We start from the raw sequence: 15,074 nt of genomic DNA, 5'->3' as shown, positions 1-15,074 counted from the left end.
TCAAAGTTTTTGAAAATAGACATTCTTACTGAGGGGAGAAAATAAATATTGATTTCCTGTCTGTATATTAATTAAAGAGCTCGAGTTGGGACCTGGCTTTGCTTTAAAACTATTCTCGATGAATGTGAACATTTATATATTTCTCTCTTTTATTTCTCTTATATCTCTTTCATTCAGGTGACAGAGGATGTCTATCGCCTGCTGAACAACAACTACGACCTGGTGTGCCGTGGCAAAGTCAGCGTTAAGGGCAAAGGTGAGATGCTGACCTACTTCCTGGAGGGGAAAGTTCAGGGTGTGGGCACCGCAACCACCTCGTCAGTGATGCGTTCCGCCAGCTTGGCTCGTCGCATCCACTCCTGTGGGAAGACGAGCGTCCCGACCAATCTGGGCAGCATCTCCACCGCCAGCCTGGCCGCTCACGCCGGCGTGGGCAGCAGCAGCGTCCAGATGAACGCCGCCAACAGCAGCAACAGCCAAGTGACTTGTCTCCCCTCCTCCAGCGTGCCTGCAGTGAGGGAGGACGAGGAGGACATTGAGGTGACGGCGATTAAGATCGAGGCTGTGGCCGCTGCTGCAGATGTAGCTGTGTAGGGAAGAAAAACAGGGACTGTAAACCGAGCAGGAAAAAAAGGGAAAGAAAACCCTGGCTGGAGGCCGAGAGACGACGGGGCTGTTCAGGTATTTCCTTTAAATCCAGAGCTACTGGCAAAACCCAGAATATGCTCATTCAGGATATGAACTTTCAGAGAGATGACGTGGTGATACAGACAATCATACTCGCTTTTAGGGAAGACAAACGAGGAGTGAGAGAGAAAGATGCCCACAATCTCTAATCTTCTTTTTAACATTTCTATACCAGATAAATAGATGTGTGGTGTCGCTGGGTTCCCTCAGATCCAGGTATAATGTGCATCTTCATTTTATATATTTATATTCTACATATTCCATGTGCAGGGGATATGTGCATTGATATCCTTAAAAAAAAAAAGACTGATCATGCTATTTGCTTTTGCACTGTCTTTCTGATTATGCCAAGGATACATTGCGTTACTCACGGTGTAAAATGGTGTTTTTTTTCACGGTGGGTGTAAGCATGCATGTGTGTACCTGTGAGCGTGTGTGTATGCATGTGTGGTTTAATTCTGAATTGTAACGAAACAGCACAAAGTACTTTTTTTTCTACTCTGAGCTCCTTGGATGAAACAGGCTTTTTCCCCCCCTGAGATATCTTCGCCGTTAATAGTGCATGACTTTTTAAAGTTGACAGCCATAGTGACTCCAAGTTGAAAGAAAACCAAAGTAACTGAGCTTTCAAAGATCTTTATTTTTTAACCCCTTTACATTGCCTCACCATCAGAGAGAAGAGGACAGATTTGGCCGTATTTGGCAGTACTTTATGTGTCTTTTTCTTAACCCAGGATAAGGTTTCACAAATACTTGATGTTCTTACTTTGCCCTGATTCACAGACAGTGGAGGCTTTGATAGTGAAGAGGCAGCAAAGGTCAAAGGTCAGTGTGAAAACCTAAAAAGATATTTTACTATTTGGACGACAAGATGGACAAAAGCTGATATGCAAAGACTGGACCAGTGGCAAAGGATTGATGAGGACCAATACATGTCTATGAATAATGTGCATTTATCCACACAGAAGAGAGCACATCCATTACTTGAGCACACACACGCACACACACACACACACACACACACACACACACACAACACACACACACATATAAGCACACAACCTCCTGAATTGCACACCCTTGTCCTTCACTCACGGCCTCTGCACACGATTTATGTACATTCACATATTCCTCCCCCTCTGCAGTGTCCGGCTGCCTTCGTCTTTCAGGCAAACGTAACCTCCGCCCCCCCCGGATTTTTGCTACAGTCGAGCTGAACAGCTACAAGCTTTAGCGCCTCTCTCTTTCAGATACAGCCTCAGAAAACATGGGGCTCTTCAGATATCCTCTTTATCAACGTATATATACATACAAAAAAGATAGATATATATATATATATATATATATAAATATATGAAACTTTGACTTGATCTGCAAAAGTGTAAATACACAATGTTTCAAGTTTTCTGCCTTACTCAATAAGCTTACCGTGATTGCAACCTGCCTTTTTAGATATATTCACTTTGATATGCAGATCATACTTTTTTTGTAAATAGCAAAGAAGCTGTAAACTATGTTGTATCTTGTACAGTTTAAAGTTGGGTTATTGAATATTTTGTAATAAAGACAATATTGGTGTATAAAATATCACAGTAGTACTGTGAATGTAAAAATGTTAATATTTTGCTACCGGTATATAAAATACAGGGTTTTAAACAAGAGCAATATGAGAATTTCAATATGAGAACCTGACACACAATATTTGCACCATGTCCTCATGCACCACAAACCTTCAGTGGGTAACAGATAGAACTTTTTACGGGTCATTTTCTTCATTAGTTCCATTCCATAAAATTTCATTTTTCACACTTAATTTGAATGGCTCTTTAAAAAAACAGTTTTTATTCTACACAGCCAATGATGGCAAACAGTGACAGGTTTATTATACCAATCAATATACTGGTCAGGTAAATGTCGACATGTCACAAACACTGAGCAGTGGGCACGGAGCGTGTGAGGGGTTCACCGTGACAGCTGGGTCAACGAATGCCACACTCACGCCATGCTTCAGTATAGTATAGTTTGTTTTTTGGGTTTGGAATAAAGATTTAACAAAAAAACATGATGCACTGATTGTAATGTTGATTTATCCTGAGGGATCAATCCTCACGACCTCAAACTAAAGTTGACATTAAGCCGTGAAGGGAATCCAAGGTAAATGACTGTTCACAAACAACACTCCCCCTGATGTCATCGGGGCTAAAAGGGGTCACGATGACTAAATGAGCTTGTGGTATTTCTTAATATCTACATTAACATTAGAGTCGATTTTTTAAAACCAAGCAAATGGTTGAGTTGTTTTTGATACAACTTTAATAGAGCTGGAGGAAACAAGACCCCCCTTGGATTTAATCAAGCTGCACCAAATTTCACACACCTGGAGAAATTTATTATTCTCTGAGAAAAACACTTTATTTCACAATGTTTAAGAAAGGGATAAAAAAATCCTGCACCTAAATTTAGTGGGATCTTCCCTGACCCGTATTCCATCGTTCGACCCAGTTTCGTTATAATATGGCTGTTTAATCTTGCTCACAAACCAAAGAGACGGGGGTGAAAACATAAGAGGTAAAAATGTGCAAAATAAAAGCAGGTCAGGCCGACTCTGAATTGAGCTCTAAAAAACCCCTGATAAAAACATGAGTTTCATCGAGTGGTGAACCTTAACAATAACTTGTTAACATTTGAACAGCTTTAAAGTTGATATTTATGACAGTAGAGGTTTGAAATTGTTGAACCTTTGGATTAGGTTACACGTCTTCATTTTGCCCTTCACTTCGGTGGAGGTAAAGAAACAGAACCAGCTGGGATGTGTGTGTGGAGTTCAACCTCTGCACCTGATGTCAATCACCAGCTAATGAAAACCTGACACTGCAGGATCCTCACGTCGGCAGAGAAATGGACGTTCAACAGCAGAATGTAAGTTTAACTCCACTGTTTTAATACAGGAAATGCTTTATTCAAATATTATTCCAAATATTATTATTCAAAAATCTGAATATACCTCCTTAAATGGACTCGCCGGGCTAATTCTCTCTGTACTTAAAAATGACGTGATGGAGCAGAGGCCTTATCTGGAGCCCATCCAGGAAGAGTCGGAGCAGGAGGATGAAACTGAAGGAAGCAGAACCGAAGACAGAGAGGAGGATTTTCAAAGTGAAGTGGGTGTGGAGATGGGGGAGGAAGTGGCACAAGAGGAAGAGGAGGAGGAGGAGGAGGAGGAAGATGACGATGATGATGTCCCTCTGAGGGTTATGAGACCCAGGCGACTGTCTCGCTCCCTCAGCAAAGAGAGTTTCCTTCAGTCGCGCTCAGCTGACAATCACCAGGGAGACTTGGAGAATAGCTCGGTGTCAGATGCAGTGGATTTAAGTGATGAGGCTAAAAGTTCTTGGCAGACAAATTTAGGAAATGAGGAACAGGCCATTGGTCGGGGGCTGAGAGAGAAGGTAAACGTCTTTGTCATATTTTCCATTCAGAGGAAATATTCAAAAAACATTATACTCAGATGACAACATAGTGATCTGTTGTTTTTTAAAATCTCCTCCAAGAAACTTCAAGCACCTGAACCATCGGTGCAGAAAAAGACAAAGAAGAAAAAACACAAGGAGAAGTCACAATGTGTGAGTGTTTATTTCAAACAAAGACTTCCCCTCTAAAAATATTGATCATAACAAAGTTTATTTCATTTTTTGCTTTCTAAGCTGTTTCCTCCATGGGTGGTGGAGCTGATGGTCAACATCGAAGAAGCAACAACACATCGACTGGTGGTTGAGTAACGCTCGTCATCGTCGGGGCTCATGAGCTGAACGTGGGGACGTTGGGAACATCAGGCTCTGACCCAACACACACACACACACACACACACACACACACACACACACACACACACACACACACACACACACACACACACACAAATAAAACACACCATGTGAAGGGTTAGCAGAAGAAAAAAAGCAGATTAAGGCATATTGGTTTCATGCCGAAACTTCATGAAGTTCACTTTCGCTCTATTTATCACTTTGATGTATCTTGAAATATACTTTTGGCACGAGTGCGACACCTCAGTACATCAGACCTACAGAGCATATAAACAATAAATGTTATATTTCTTTTTCTCGGCCCCGAGCTTCAGTCTGAACCCGTTTACCTCTCTCCCAATGGGTGTGCTTTGATTCAAGTGCCTGAGTAAAATGCTGTAGGAGGCCAAAGCTCTCTCTCTCTCTCTCTCTCTCTCTCTCTCTCTCTCTCTCTCTCTCTCTCTCTCTCTCTCTCTCTCCCCCCACAGTCAAACAGCTGTATCGTATAATTACTTTTGTCAGAGCAATACGTTTATCTCTGCTGGGTGCAACTTGTCTTTCGGTTTGTTGGCAGTCAGATAATGTCTTTATTTAAATAAGATTCTCTTTTTTTACATTCTAAATAGGGGGAAATATTTTGTTGAACCATTCCCCTTTACTACCCTACTTTTATTGTGTTTTATTTAATCCTCTTTTAGTTTATTTTATTTTTTTCATTTTACCTTCATTTTAACCTTAATCCTTTTCACATCTTTTGCGTAATTTTATAATTTTCTCTTTATACTTTTGTACTTCCATGTTTACCTGCCTGTGGTGTTTCCTCATTTCAAATGTGTGAGGTTCCTTAATGTTGTTTTGCTCCGTGGATGAATGTCTTTTATTCTTTGAAGGACTTTGTGTTACAGTGTTTATGAGAATTGCTACACAAATAAATTCTGATTGATTGATGTAAGTCGTCACGAACGCCCACATCACCAACAGCATCCAGGACCTTGACTGACCCTGGATGAGGAAACACAGGAACACATTCATCCTCCCACACATGCTGCAAAATTATAATACTACATTAATAAATACTTAATTTGAACTTGATGACGTCTTGGCTGAAGCATCGTTTCTTTGTTGTCACATGTGTGGACCTTTCTGCCCAAAAAACAAAGATATTATGAAATCGGGGGGGTCATATTGAGTCCATAGCCACGAGTGTGTGTGTGTGTATACGTGTGTAAATCACACATAGTGTACCAATGCATTTGGCATTAGAAAGTTATGACAAATACTACACCAAGGAAACAAGCATTCTTCGGACAAACATGTTGTGGTCCTAGCAGAGCGATTCCATAATGGTAGGCTTATGCAATGCTGAAGGCAAATGACCTTGTTTATCTGTCTACCTGATAAGACCAGCGTCCACCAAAGAGACTGGATGGACAAATAAGGGGTTAGTGTCAAAACAGTGTCAAAGCACAGTTTGAGTCCACATTACTTAACTGAATAAGTGTTTGACGACACACAGTCGGACGTTTCTCTCATCAGCTGTTATTCTCTCACAGCCTGCGTGCTCGGATGTTCCTAATCATCTTCAGCTTTACTGAAAAAGCAGTACCCACGTGATCGGTTTTCACAACCTCCGAGGTAAAAAAGACGAAGATCAGTAATTTGGTCACTCCCAAAAAAACAGGGTTGTTTTGATGTACAATCGCTTTATGTTCCAAAGTCAATATTGACAACAGACCTCGTGAACCTGGATCTACGTACGTCAAACAGCGGCTTTGTCAAAAATATTTTAGATCTGCGGCCGCTGTCAATCATTAACTCCCCTGGAGGCCAGATGTCCACATAAATACTGCTGGTTCAGAGAAATCACTTTAGAAGGAAAACTACAGTCACACAGAGCAGCTGAAAAGAAAGAAGATAGTTATCCTGCGACCGAAAGATGCCTGGATTATATGAGAAGCTGACGTTTGTGGCAGGAGTGGCCCTGGTGGTCCTGGCCGTGGCGAGGTCTTCCCCAGTAGTGGGCCCGGAGCCAATCCGCTGTGCCGCCTGCACGCAGGAGAAGCTGAGCGACTGTCCCGCCATCCCGGCAGGCTGCAGCCAGGTGCTGAGGGAGCCAGGCTGTGGCTGCTGCATGGCCTGCGCTCTGGAGAAAGGGGCGTCCTGTGGGGTTCACACGGCTCACTGTGGCGAGGGCCTGCGCTGCACTCCCAGGCCCGGTGAGGCCAGACCCCTCCACGCTCTGACCAGGGGACAGGGGGTCTGCACTGAGGACATTGGCCAAGGTAATAACGTTTTTCACTGTTTCTGCATGATAAACATAATATTCAAGGAGACGCAAAAAAATTATTTTAAAAACCATGGTAGAAAATGTTCTCAAATATCTATTTTACTTGTGCAGAGTACACAGAAGGAGACCAGGGCTCCCTGCATTACCTGTTGGGTCTCAACCTTCCCTTCGACCAGCAAGACCATGCTGAGGGCCAAGAGAGCATCAAGGCCAAGGTCAACGCTATCCGCAACACACTGGTGCAACAGGTGAGGAGAGACCACATGAGGATTCAAATATTTATACCTTCCATCCAGAAGAGGGAGCAATTGATTTTGAGGGAATTATATATTTATTAATTCTCTCCCTTATCTTTTTTTTTTCTCAGGGACCCTGTCATGTTGAACTCCACACAGCGCTGGACATGATCGCCACCTCTCAGCAGAAACTCGGAGAGAGGTTCACCACCTTCTACCTCCCTAACTGTGACAAGCACGGCTTCTACAAGGCCAAGCAGGTGAGGAACTTGAGCTTTCACAGATCAAATTCAGAGATGTATCTGAAGCTACCGGGTGATTTATTTGCGTGGTTTCTCACTCCTCTGTTCCTCCTTCAGTGCGACTCGTCTCTGGTTGGACCTCCCACTCGCTGCTGGTGCGTCTCCTCCTGGAACGGGAAGAAGATCCCAGGGTCGAATGACCTGCTCGGTGACGCAGAGTGTCATCAGGAAGTCACGCTCTGAGGGGATCGACGTCGCCACACGCACCCAGATGCTTACAGATAGAAGTCATTTAATATCTGCATGCTGCCACCTGGAGAACTGACTTAATTTTATTTACAAGATGCATGCATCAAAACTTATTTATTCACTACTTGTATATTCTTCTTTGTCTTAACTATTTTTGTTTTTTTTTATATGTTTGCCTGTTTGTATGTTTTTCCAGTTGTAAATAAGGCAACACTGTATACATTTGAGTTTCTGACTAAATAACTCCATTGCTCAAAACCACAGGTCCGCAGCTATGCCAAGAGTTTTCAGGATCCGTTTTTATTTTTCATTCATTCAAAAACCATACAGCCGCTCATTCATTCAACATGTTGACATTGTCTGAATGTATCTCCGTTGGCGTTTCCTCAATGGGTATCGGTGGGATACTTAAAGTGCTGTAAGCATATGTGCACAGTGGTCAAGCACAAACATTTACGCATTTGTCTACCTCGACTAGTCTCTACAGGTTTAGCCGGTTTAACACTGAGGGTTCAGCTCATCTACACTTTCTTACCTTTTTATTTGTCTCTGAGGTCATCAAGGGTCATTTTTTTTTGCCTCTATTCTTTTATTTATTATGATTTGTTTGTGTTTTTGTTTGTTGTTGACGTCATGCATAGTAAATGACAGGTATGCTGCTATTCCATTATTGGATTTGTTAAATTAATACATATATATATATATATATATACTTCTTATTCTGTGGATGTGCATCAAATTAAATAAATTATTTCATCACAATGGCTTGTGACTTAATGTTTTTTTCCTATTCACTCCCCCAAAAAATCCCTGAATCATTTTATTCTGCCTTTATTAAGTAAAAATAGAGCTTTGAGGGTTGCATTGAACATGCAAACAACATATATATATATATACCAAGGGAAGTGATCGGAATCATCACCGGCTACACAGAGAACAGAGATAACGGTTCATGACCTTTATCCCCAAAAAAACAAATCAGCTTATGCAAAGTGACAACAGAAACAACAACAACCTTCTTGCTTCCTCTGGCTTGAGATCCAGCATAAAAAATAAAAAAAAACTTTATATGCACTGTCGTGTTTGAGCTGTTGTCCAATCCGACTCCCCGAGGAGCAGGAAGCAAAGTGGAATTCATAGTAAGGCACTGCATTTTTACATTTTCTGGTTGCCGTGACCACACACAAATGTCTTGACAAACAAATCACAAGCACGCAAATTATGATTACACGTCACAGGCATGTACACATGTGCAATGCCACGTAATTGTGCGTAAATAGAGAGCACCCTCATCAATGTCTGTGACAAGTTAGAACATCTCTGTGTCTTAGGATCAGAAAAAGGCCTCTGAGATCAATTCTTTGAGCGCTTCCTGCTCTCAGAAGACGTCCACGTTGGGTCTGAGACAAACCGCTTATAAAAGAATCCATCTGTTGCAGACGTACAGGCTTTTTCTTCCTCCTCTTCCTCTGTTTCCCTCGCTCTGCCTCAGAAAAAAGGTCCCACAGGCAACAGATAGAAATAGCAAACATCCACATATCGGTCGAGCCATCTCTTGACCCCTCTCCCAATATCCTCAGCGTCTCTGTTTGTTTACAATTCTTCTCGCTCTCACTGCCACCATCCCTCCCTCTCGCCCTCTGTCCTGCCCCGGCTCCTATTGGCTCTCGGAGTTGTAGTGCTGGGTGTCTCCCCGCTCCTTCCCATCAAAACCTGGCAGCGGCTGCCCGTATTTGTCCACGCACCAACAGAAGCCGCGCTTTCTGCCCTTGGACGGACGGCACTAGAAGCGGAGGAAAGGGACAAAGGTGAAAAGGAGGGGAGAGAAATGGGAACGGGGGGGGGAGTGTGCTAAATGTGTAAATCCAGTTGAATGTGCAGCATTATGGGTAACGAGCCACTTTACTCAATGAAGTAGAACAGCAATAGTTAAGAGGCATTAATGGGCAGATTGTGCTGAGTCGACGCAGCCTTGGCTATCCAACGCGCTGTGGTATTTTGAGCTGCTTTTATGGTCTACCTCCTGTTACACACACATATAGAGACCTTTAAGGTAAACAGAAACCTGGTAAAATATTTGCTTAGTCCCGTTTGTGAACAACTGAGAGCCGAGATCTATTTTCAGAAGCTGGTGGCCAGTACGAATCATCTGTTGCTGATTATACCCCACAGCTCCAAATTATGGGTACTACAAATGACTTACAGAGTCTGTGGAGCTACCCAAGGGCTGTTATTTTACTGCCAATTTTACTAAAGGTCAACCTCCACTGTAGTAAAACATGCAGCCATTCATTTCAAGGGCTAAAGCAACTGTGCTGCTGCTCCGCCGGGGGAGTCGGAGCTGATCCGGAGGGAAGACGTCCTGATTTAGCTCAATATTCCAGCGGGGTTTGATAAGAGAGTCTGAGGCAGGATTCTGGTGCTGTTGCATACATCTTCACTTTACTGCATTTTCCGAGGACAAACAATGCATCATAGGAGCTTTAAAATGTCACCTGCAAAGCACAAATATCACAAAATGTATGTTTGGGAAAACTAATCAAAAGTTTAATCAAGAAAAGTGGATCTATTTGGAACATGAAACCTACCCGGAGTAGATTTTATTCTCTGAAGAAACATTCACTGTTATTAGGAGCTGAAATGTTTTCACTCAAAATCATGCAACCCTCCAAATTAAACCAACCGACGTGAAATGTCTACCACTCCTCCAGCGCCCCAGGGCTCAGCAGGGTACACTATAGGTCTGTTCTACATAAACAAGGACAATGAGCCCGGCGTTGTGAGGCTGGTTATGAGATGTTTGCTGGTCAAAAAGAACACTTCCATTAAGCAGGAGGGACTTTCTATGTAATAAGAAAAACTGCCTCGGTGATGCAGTGGCGTGGGAGCCCTAAGTGCCTCCATATGAGTGCGTCAGAACCACTCATTTATTACAACCCGATCGTGGGTGAACCATGTGAGTGTGGGGATGGCTGCCGCTCTATTTCTGTGCCTGCCTCTCAAAAGTCCAGCAATTATGGGGCGAGCGCATCGGGTGCCGGCGGCCACCTTGACGTCTGTCTCCCTGGGAGGGTTCCCGTTAGACGGCCGTCGTCCCAGCCGTCAACCCCACTGGGGTTTGGCCCCTGTGGTTCCTGTCTCCAGAGTCAGTGGCTCGGGTCTACCTCACTGGTGTGGTGGTGCAGTGATGAGGCTCTAATAGCTACCAATGAATACACGAGGACAGCTACAAATCTGTAATTGGGCTGCAGGAGACCTAAAGTTTGAGTCACTCGACTTCAGCCTTGAGTCATTGGAGTTTTTGCAGCTTTTTACAGCAGTTGAAAGTCTTTAATCTTTGAATGATGTGTAGTTTCTCGTGAAATCGATGCATGAATTATCCAGTTGTTGGTATCAAATGATGGTCCTCATGATTTACCTGCTTTTTCTTATAGAAGCCCTTCTTGTCACAGTTTGGTATGCGGAAACCTCTGGGGTTGAGAATGTCTGTAATCTTGAGGCTGCTGAGAATGCTCTCAATCTCTCTCCGACAGGGACCCTACAGACGAGGGAACACATGACAAGTTACTGCACTTTGTCCAACACTTGAAAACTTATTTCCAGCTCAAACCTGAAAGCACATCAACAAATTTGGATGATTTATTTTCTTCCGGAGCACAATTTTGACGCATTGGTTTTGCAAATAATTATGTCAAAAACGCAGGCTGCCGCTGCATCGCACGCCACTCTGCAGTAATTCTTAAACAATGGTGGCTGCAAAATGAAAGAGGTGGCTGACGGGAAATGAATTCATCTGACCGACTTGCAGGGGCTTAGCAGTTTGCCAAAGCTGCTTAGAACTCTTGCACTTTACACAAAGGATGGGGGATGAAGTGAATTCAAAGAGCTCAAGGCGGGAGCCAAAAGGCTGGTCCTCAAGTCCAAGTGCTCCAGTCACTAATCAAAGCAGCCGGTCAAACCCCATTACTAGTGTGTGCTCACTTCTCTGTCCAAAGACGAGATCAAAATAGCAGCAGGGCTTCCCAACAGGCATTCACACAGGCCAATCCATCATCCGCTGGCTCTCTGTGCACCCGGCACGCGGACGCCTTGTGGCCAAACAACCGCCTGACACAGGTCAGCCGCAGGGCCATACCCGCTCACTGCCATGCCATTCTCCCGCTCGCGACGCCTGCCAACCATTCACCGCCGCTGTACCCAAAACATTTCTTCACCCGCAGGGGGAGAAAAACACCAAAACACAGAGGAAGAGGAGAAAAACATTCCTCCCTCCAGTGTGCTCTGAAGACAGAAAAATACCGGTTGTGATACTCACATACTCAGGCTCCTGTTTGGTCTCTAGAGAGAAGTTCTGCTGGTCCGTGATGAGTGGTCCTGGGAGCTCCTCCATTTTAAAGCTCTGGGTTCGCCTCTGCTGCTCCTGTCTCAGGACTTCTGACTTGGCGGAGGGGAAGAAAGGGAGAAGCGGGGGTCTCAGGGGTCCCGTGGGTCTGTGGGTGCTGTACAAGATCTGGAGGCCTGGGCCGGTGGAGTTCCGCTCCTCGTCCTGAGCGTCAATACCCTCTGCTGAAGTTTGAAGAGAACACATGTTAACTCACAAATGAGTACACTAGGATATATAATCTTAGATTTTGAGATAACTGAATGCTAATTCAGACACAGTATTTAATTTTGGGAGGGGGGGGGACATAAGAGGGCTGCTCCACTTTTCAAAAGCATCTCCTGAAATTACATCTATCTTTCAGTTCTGGCAGGAAATGAAAAGAAATATGCAACATGAGTACTATCACATTCCAAACTTTGAATTCTTTTAGTTCCTTTTTGACGTCACAAACTAAACATTTATCAAAAATAAAAAATCTGATCAGAATTAATCTCTACTAGTTGATGCAGGGAGGTTCAGCTCCTCACATCTTTATATTGGGCTGCACATTTTTCAAAGTATCAAAACTCTGTCTTAGATGTGCTTCAACCTGTTTCATCATCCAGTCTTTCTTTCCATACATGAAGAAAATTCCTGCAGCATCATCAGTTATTGAGTCTATTTTGACTTTCAGAATGATATTGTGTCATTAAAAACTGTTGTGCATCAGTTAAAGAATAGATCACATCATGCAACAATCGCTATAAAAATGATATTACTACCACATGAGTCACATATTTCTTAATGTAAGAGGCTTGCAGATGCATTATGCGTATATCTGTGAGTTAAGGCGCGTTTTTCCACATGCAGGACGCATATGGATCAGACGCACAAGACTCACCTGGCAGTTCATTGACCGGAGGTGTCGGTCTGACGGTGAGTCTCCTGCTGGTGGCGTTCGCACAGATGCCCCGTCCCTCCAGCAGAGCCTGCAGAGGCTTCGTCTCGCCGGGCTGATGCTGACATGTCAGCCCGGAGCCACATCTCCCGCTGTACACTCCGCACGGCTGACCGAAGCTGAGCGCGCAGGTCATGCAGCAGCCGCAGCCCGGCTCGCGGACCCTCTCGGCGCAGTCCTTGGGCAGAGGTTTGCACAGGAGCCGCGCTCCGGCGTCGCACGGCTCGCATCGGATCACCGCTCCCACTGCACCTGACCTCCGGCCGAACGAGGCCAGGACGAATGTCATGCAAAGTGCGCGGAGACGGGAATCCATGGCGGCGTCCTGGAGCATGTGTGGAGTCAGAGTGTGGAGGCGCACTGCTCAGTCTGCTGCACTGTGCTGGACTTTTCTCTGGGCAGCTTCTCTCTCATTCACATAAAGCCACCAGCTACAACATCCCAATATATATAGACCCCGGTAACTGTAGTCACACCCCCGAATAGCGTGTGGTCTCCTGATGAATTGCCTCGACTCCGTTTTGGCTTTTAAACCATCAGACCAGCGTGCCGAGGCATTACGCACATTACGCAGCGCACCAGCAGGAACACATTCACTGTATTGGCCCTTTAAGAAGACTTTGGAATGAAATACAAGAAAAATGATTGGCCAGTGCATTTTTTTTTTACTTTACTTTTTTTTAAAAAATGTTTTACCTCAGCTGTGGGGGGTTTGAGGTCTGAATATCCTGCATACATTTTAAATGTAATGCAGAACACCAGGTTATTAGACACACATTCTAGGAAATAATCATGCAACCCAAGAGAAACATCCACAGAAATGTTTGTAATGTGTATCAGGTCTCAGCCTGAGGAGCCCACACACAGTAGCTCCTGCAATACGCGGATTCATTCATAGGGGGCGCCAGTATGTGTGTGGGAATGTGGTCCTCCAACTTTCATTGACACTTGCAATAAAAAGAAAGATTAAATGTGCAGAAGGCAAAAACATACAAACATACTGCAAGATGTTCATGTTTGTCTTTGGTTGCATGTGTGTGCGTGTGTGTGTGTGTGTGTGTGTGTGTGTGTGTGTGTGTGTGTGTGTGTGTGTGTGTGTGTGTGTGTGTGTGTGTGTTTCTTGTTGGCCTGAGCAAAGTTGTGTTTATGTGCAGGTGTTCATATGACTATGTGTTTGCTTATGTGTGTCCACTGGTCGGAGACCCTGCAGGAGGCTGCTGCACATGTCCCTGCATGACCTGGTTAAGGTTTAAGCGTATAAACCATGTCCGGTCCACTCACACACACACACACACACACACACACACACACACACACACACACACACACACACACACACACACACACAGGATTGATTAATTCAAGCTTTAATGCAACACAAGCTACAACAGTGCACAAACAAATGAGGTATTAAAGAATGACCTCAAAAGCATTGGTGGAATGTAACTAAGAACATTATATATATATATTACTTGACAGCTGCACTCGAGAACTTTGTAGAATAATATTTTGCATCAAACAAATGCTTATCTTTTTTAAATGGTGCATTTATGGCCATGCATAGTAAAAAAAAACTCTGCTTCCACATCCATTCAGTTGAATATACCTAAAATAAAATTGTATTCACTCTACTTAGTGTCTATATTTAAAATGAGTACATTTTTTTATTTTAATTTTATGCCTCTGTGCAGGGTACAGGAAGTGGCCGGAGGCATTATGTTTCCGGGTTGTCCGTCCGTTGCCGTCCGTCCGTCCGTCTGTCCCATGAATGTGCTATCTCAAGAATGACTGGAGGAAATTTCTTCAAATTTGGTACAAACATTCATTTGGATGCAAGGATGAACTGATTAGAATTTGGTCGTCAAAGTTCAAGGTCACAGTGACCTTCCATCACTGTGAATACATGTGATATATATATATATGATCTATTCTTGGCCAGGTCTCCATTGTAGAAGAGATTTTTAATCTTAATGGGAGTAACCAGGTTAAGTAAAGGCTAATGAATACAAAAAGATTGATGTTTGTCTCTGTATAATTTCCGTATTCTGCAGAAGTGTGGCCTCAGTTTTGCAAATGAAACATAGAAGAGATATTTTAAAATAAAGAGGTTTCATATTGGTCAGATAAAAGTCAATAACTGCTGCCGTCACTCTACAAAGTCTGTGTTGTCCATAACAAAGAGAAACTCCAGCAACCAGACATGATTCAGGACGACCTGCTCAGTGTTTCTCTGTCATGCAGAGACTCAT

The 15,074-nt window shown here is 43.7% G+C and overlaps 4 protein-coding genes across 6 annotated transcripts in view; 3 read left to right on the top strand and 1 right to left on the bottom strand.

The window, feature by feature from the left end:
- Positions 1-2,752, top strand: part of LOC118118137 (adenylate cyclase type 1) — a 36,574-nt gene extending 33,822 nt beyond the window's left edge. For both annotated transcript variants that reach the window (XM_035171050.2, XM_035171052.2), the window contains exon 20: positions 178-2,752. In XM_035171050.2, coding sequence (XP_035026941.1) covers positions 178-594 — 417 coding nt within the window. In that variant the 3' untranslated portion in view covers positions 595-2,752. The remainder of the gene's footprint in view (positions 1-177) is intronic.
- A 112-nt stretch (positions 2,753-2,864) lies between these two features.
- Positions 2,865-4,534, top strand: LOC118118140 (nuclear polyadenylated RNA-binding protein 3). 2 transcript variants are annotated; one of them, XM_035171059.2, is made up of 4 exons: positions 2,865-3,606; positions 3,753-4,136; positions 4,239-4,310; positions 4,392-4,534. In XM_035171059.2, exons 1-4 carry the CDS (start codon positions 3,586-3,588, stop codon positions 4,464-4,466), a joined length of 552 nt encoding a protein of 183 aa, XP_035026950.2. In that variant the 5' UTR covers positions 2,865-3,585; the 3' UTR covers positions 4,467-4,534. The 2 variants fall into 2 exon arrangements, with proteins under 2 accessions (XP_035026950.2, XP_035026949.2); XM_035171058.2 differs by having other exon boundaries at positions 2,865-4,136.
- A 22-nt stretch (positions 4,535-4,556) lies between these two features.
- On the top strand, positions 4,557-8,179 carry LOC118118139 (insulin-like growth factor-binding protein 1). The gene is made up of 4 exons (XM_035171057.2): positions 4,557-6,772; positions 6,889-7,025; positions 7,145-7,273; positions 7,373-8,179. Exons 1-4 carry the CDS (start codon positions 6,427-6,429, stop codon positions 7,496-7,498), a joined length of 738 nt encoding a protein of 245 aa, XP_035026948.1. The 5' UTR covers positions 4,557-6,426; the 3' UTR covers positions 7,499-8,179.
- A 140-nt stretch (positions 8,180-8,319) lies between these two features.
- On the bottom strand, positions 8,320-13,362 carry LOC118118138 (insulin-like growth factor-binding protein 3). Its single transcript, XM_035171053.2, has 4 exons — positions 12,769-13,362; positions 11,820-12,070; positions 10,923-11,042; positions 8,320-9,287 (listed from the first exon to the last, which is right to left on the bottom strand). Exons 1-4 carry the CDS (start codon positions 13,157-13,159, stop codon positions 9,162-9,164), a joined length of 888 nt encoding a protein of 295 aa, XP_035026944.1. The 5' UTR covers positions 13,160-13,362; the 3' UTR covers positions 8,320-9,161.
- Between the last annotated feature and the right edge of the window lie 1,712 nt (positions 13,363-15,074).

This window comes from Hippoglossus stenolepis, chromosome 11, assembly GCF_022539355.2.
Source record: "Hippoglossus stenolepis isolate QCI-W04-F060 chromosome 11, HSTE1.2, whole genome shotgun sequence".
Classification (NCBI taxonomy): Eukaryota; Metazoa; Chordata; class Actinopteri; order Pleuronectiformes; family Pleuronectidae; genus Hippoglossus; species Hippoglossus stenolepis.
The sequence above is the reverse complement of the archived record's forward strand: the minus strand, read 5'-3'. Positions and strand labels throughout refer to the sequence as shown.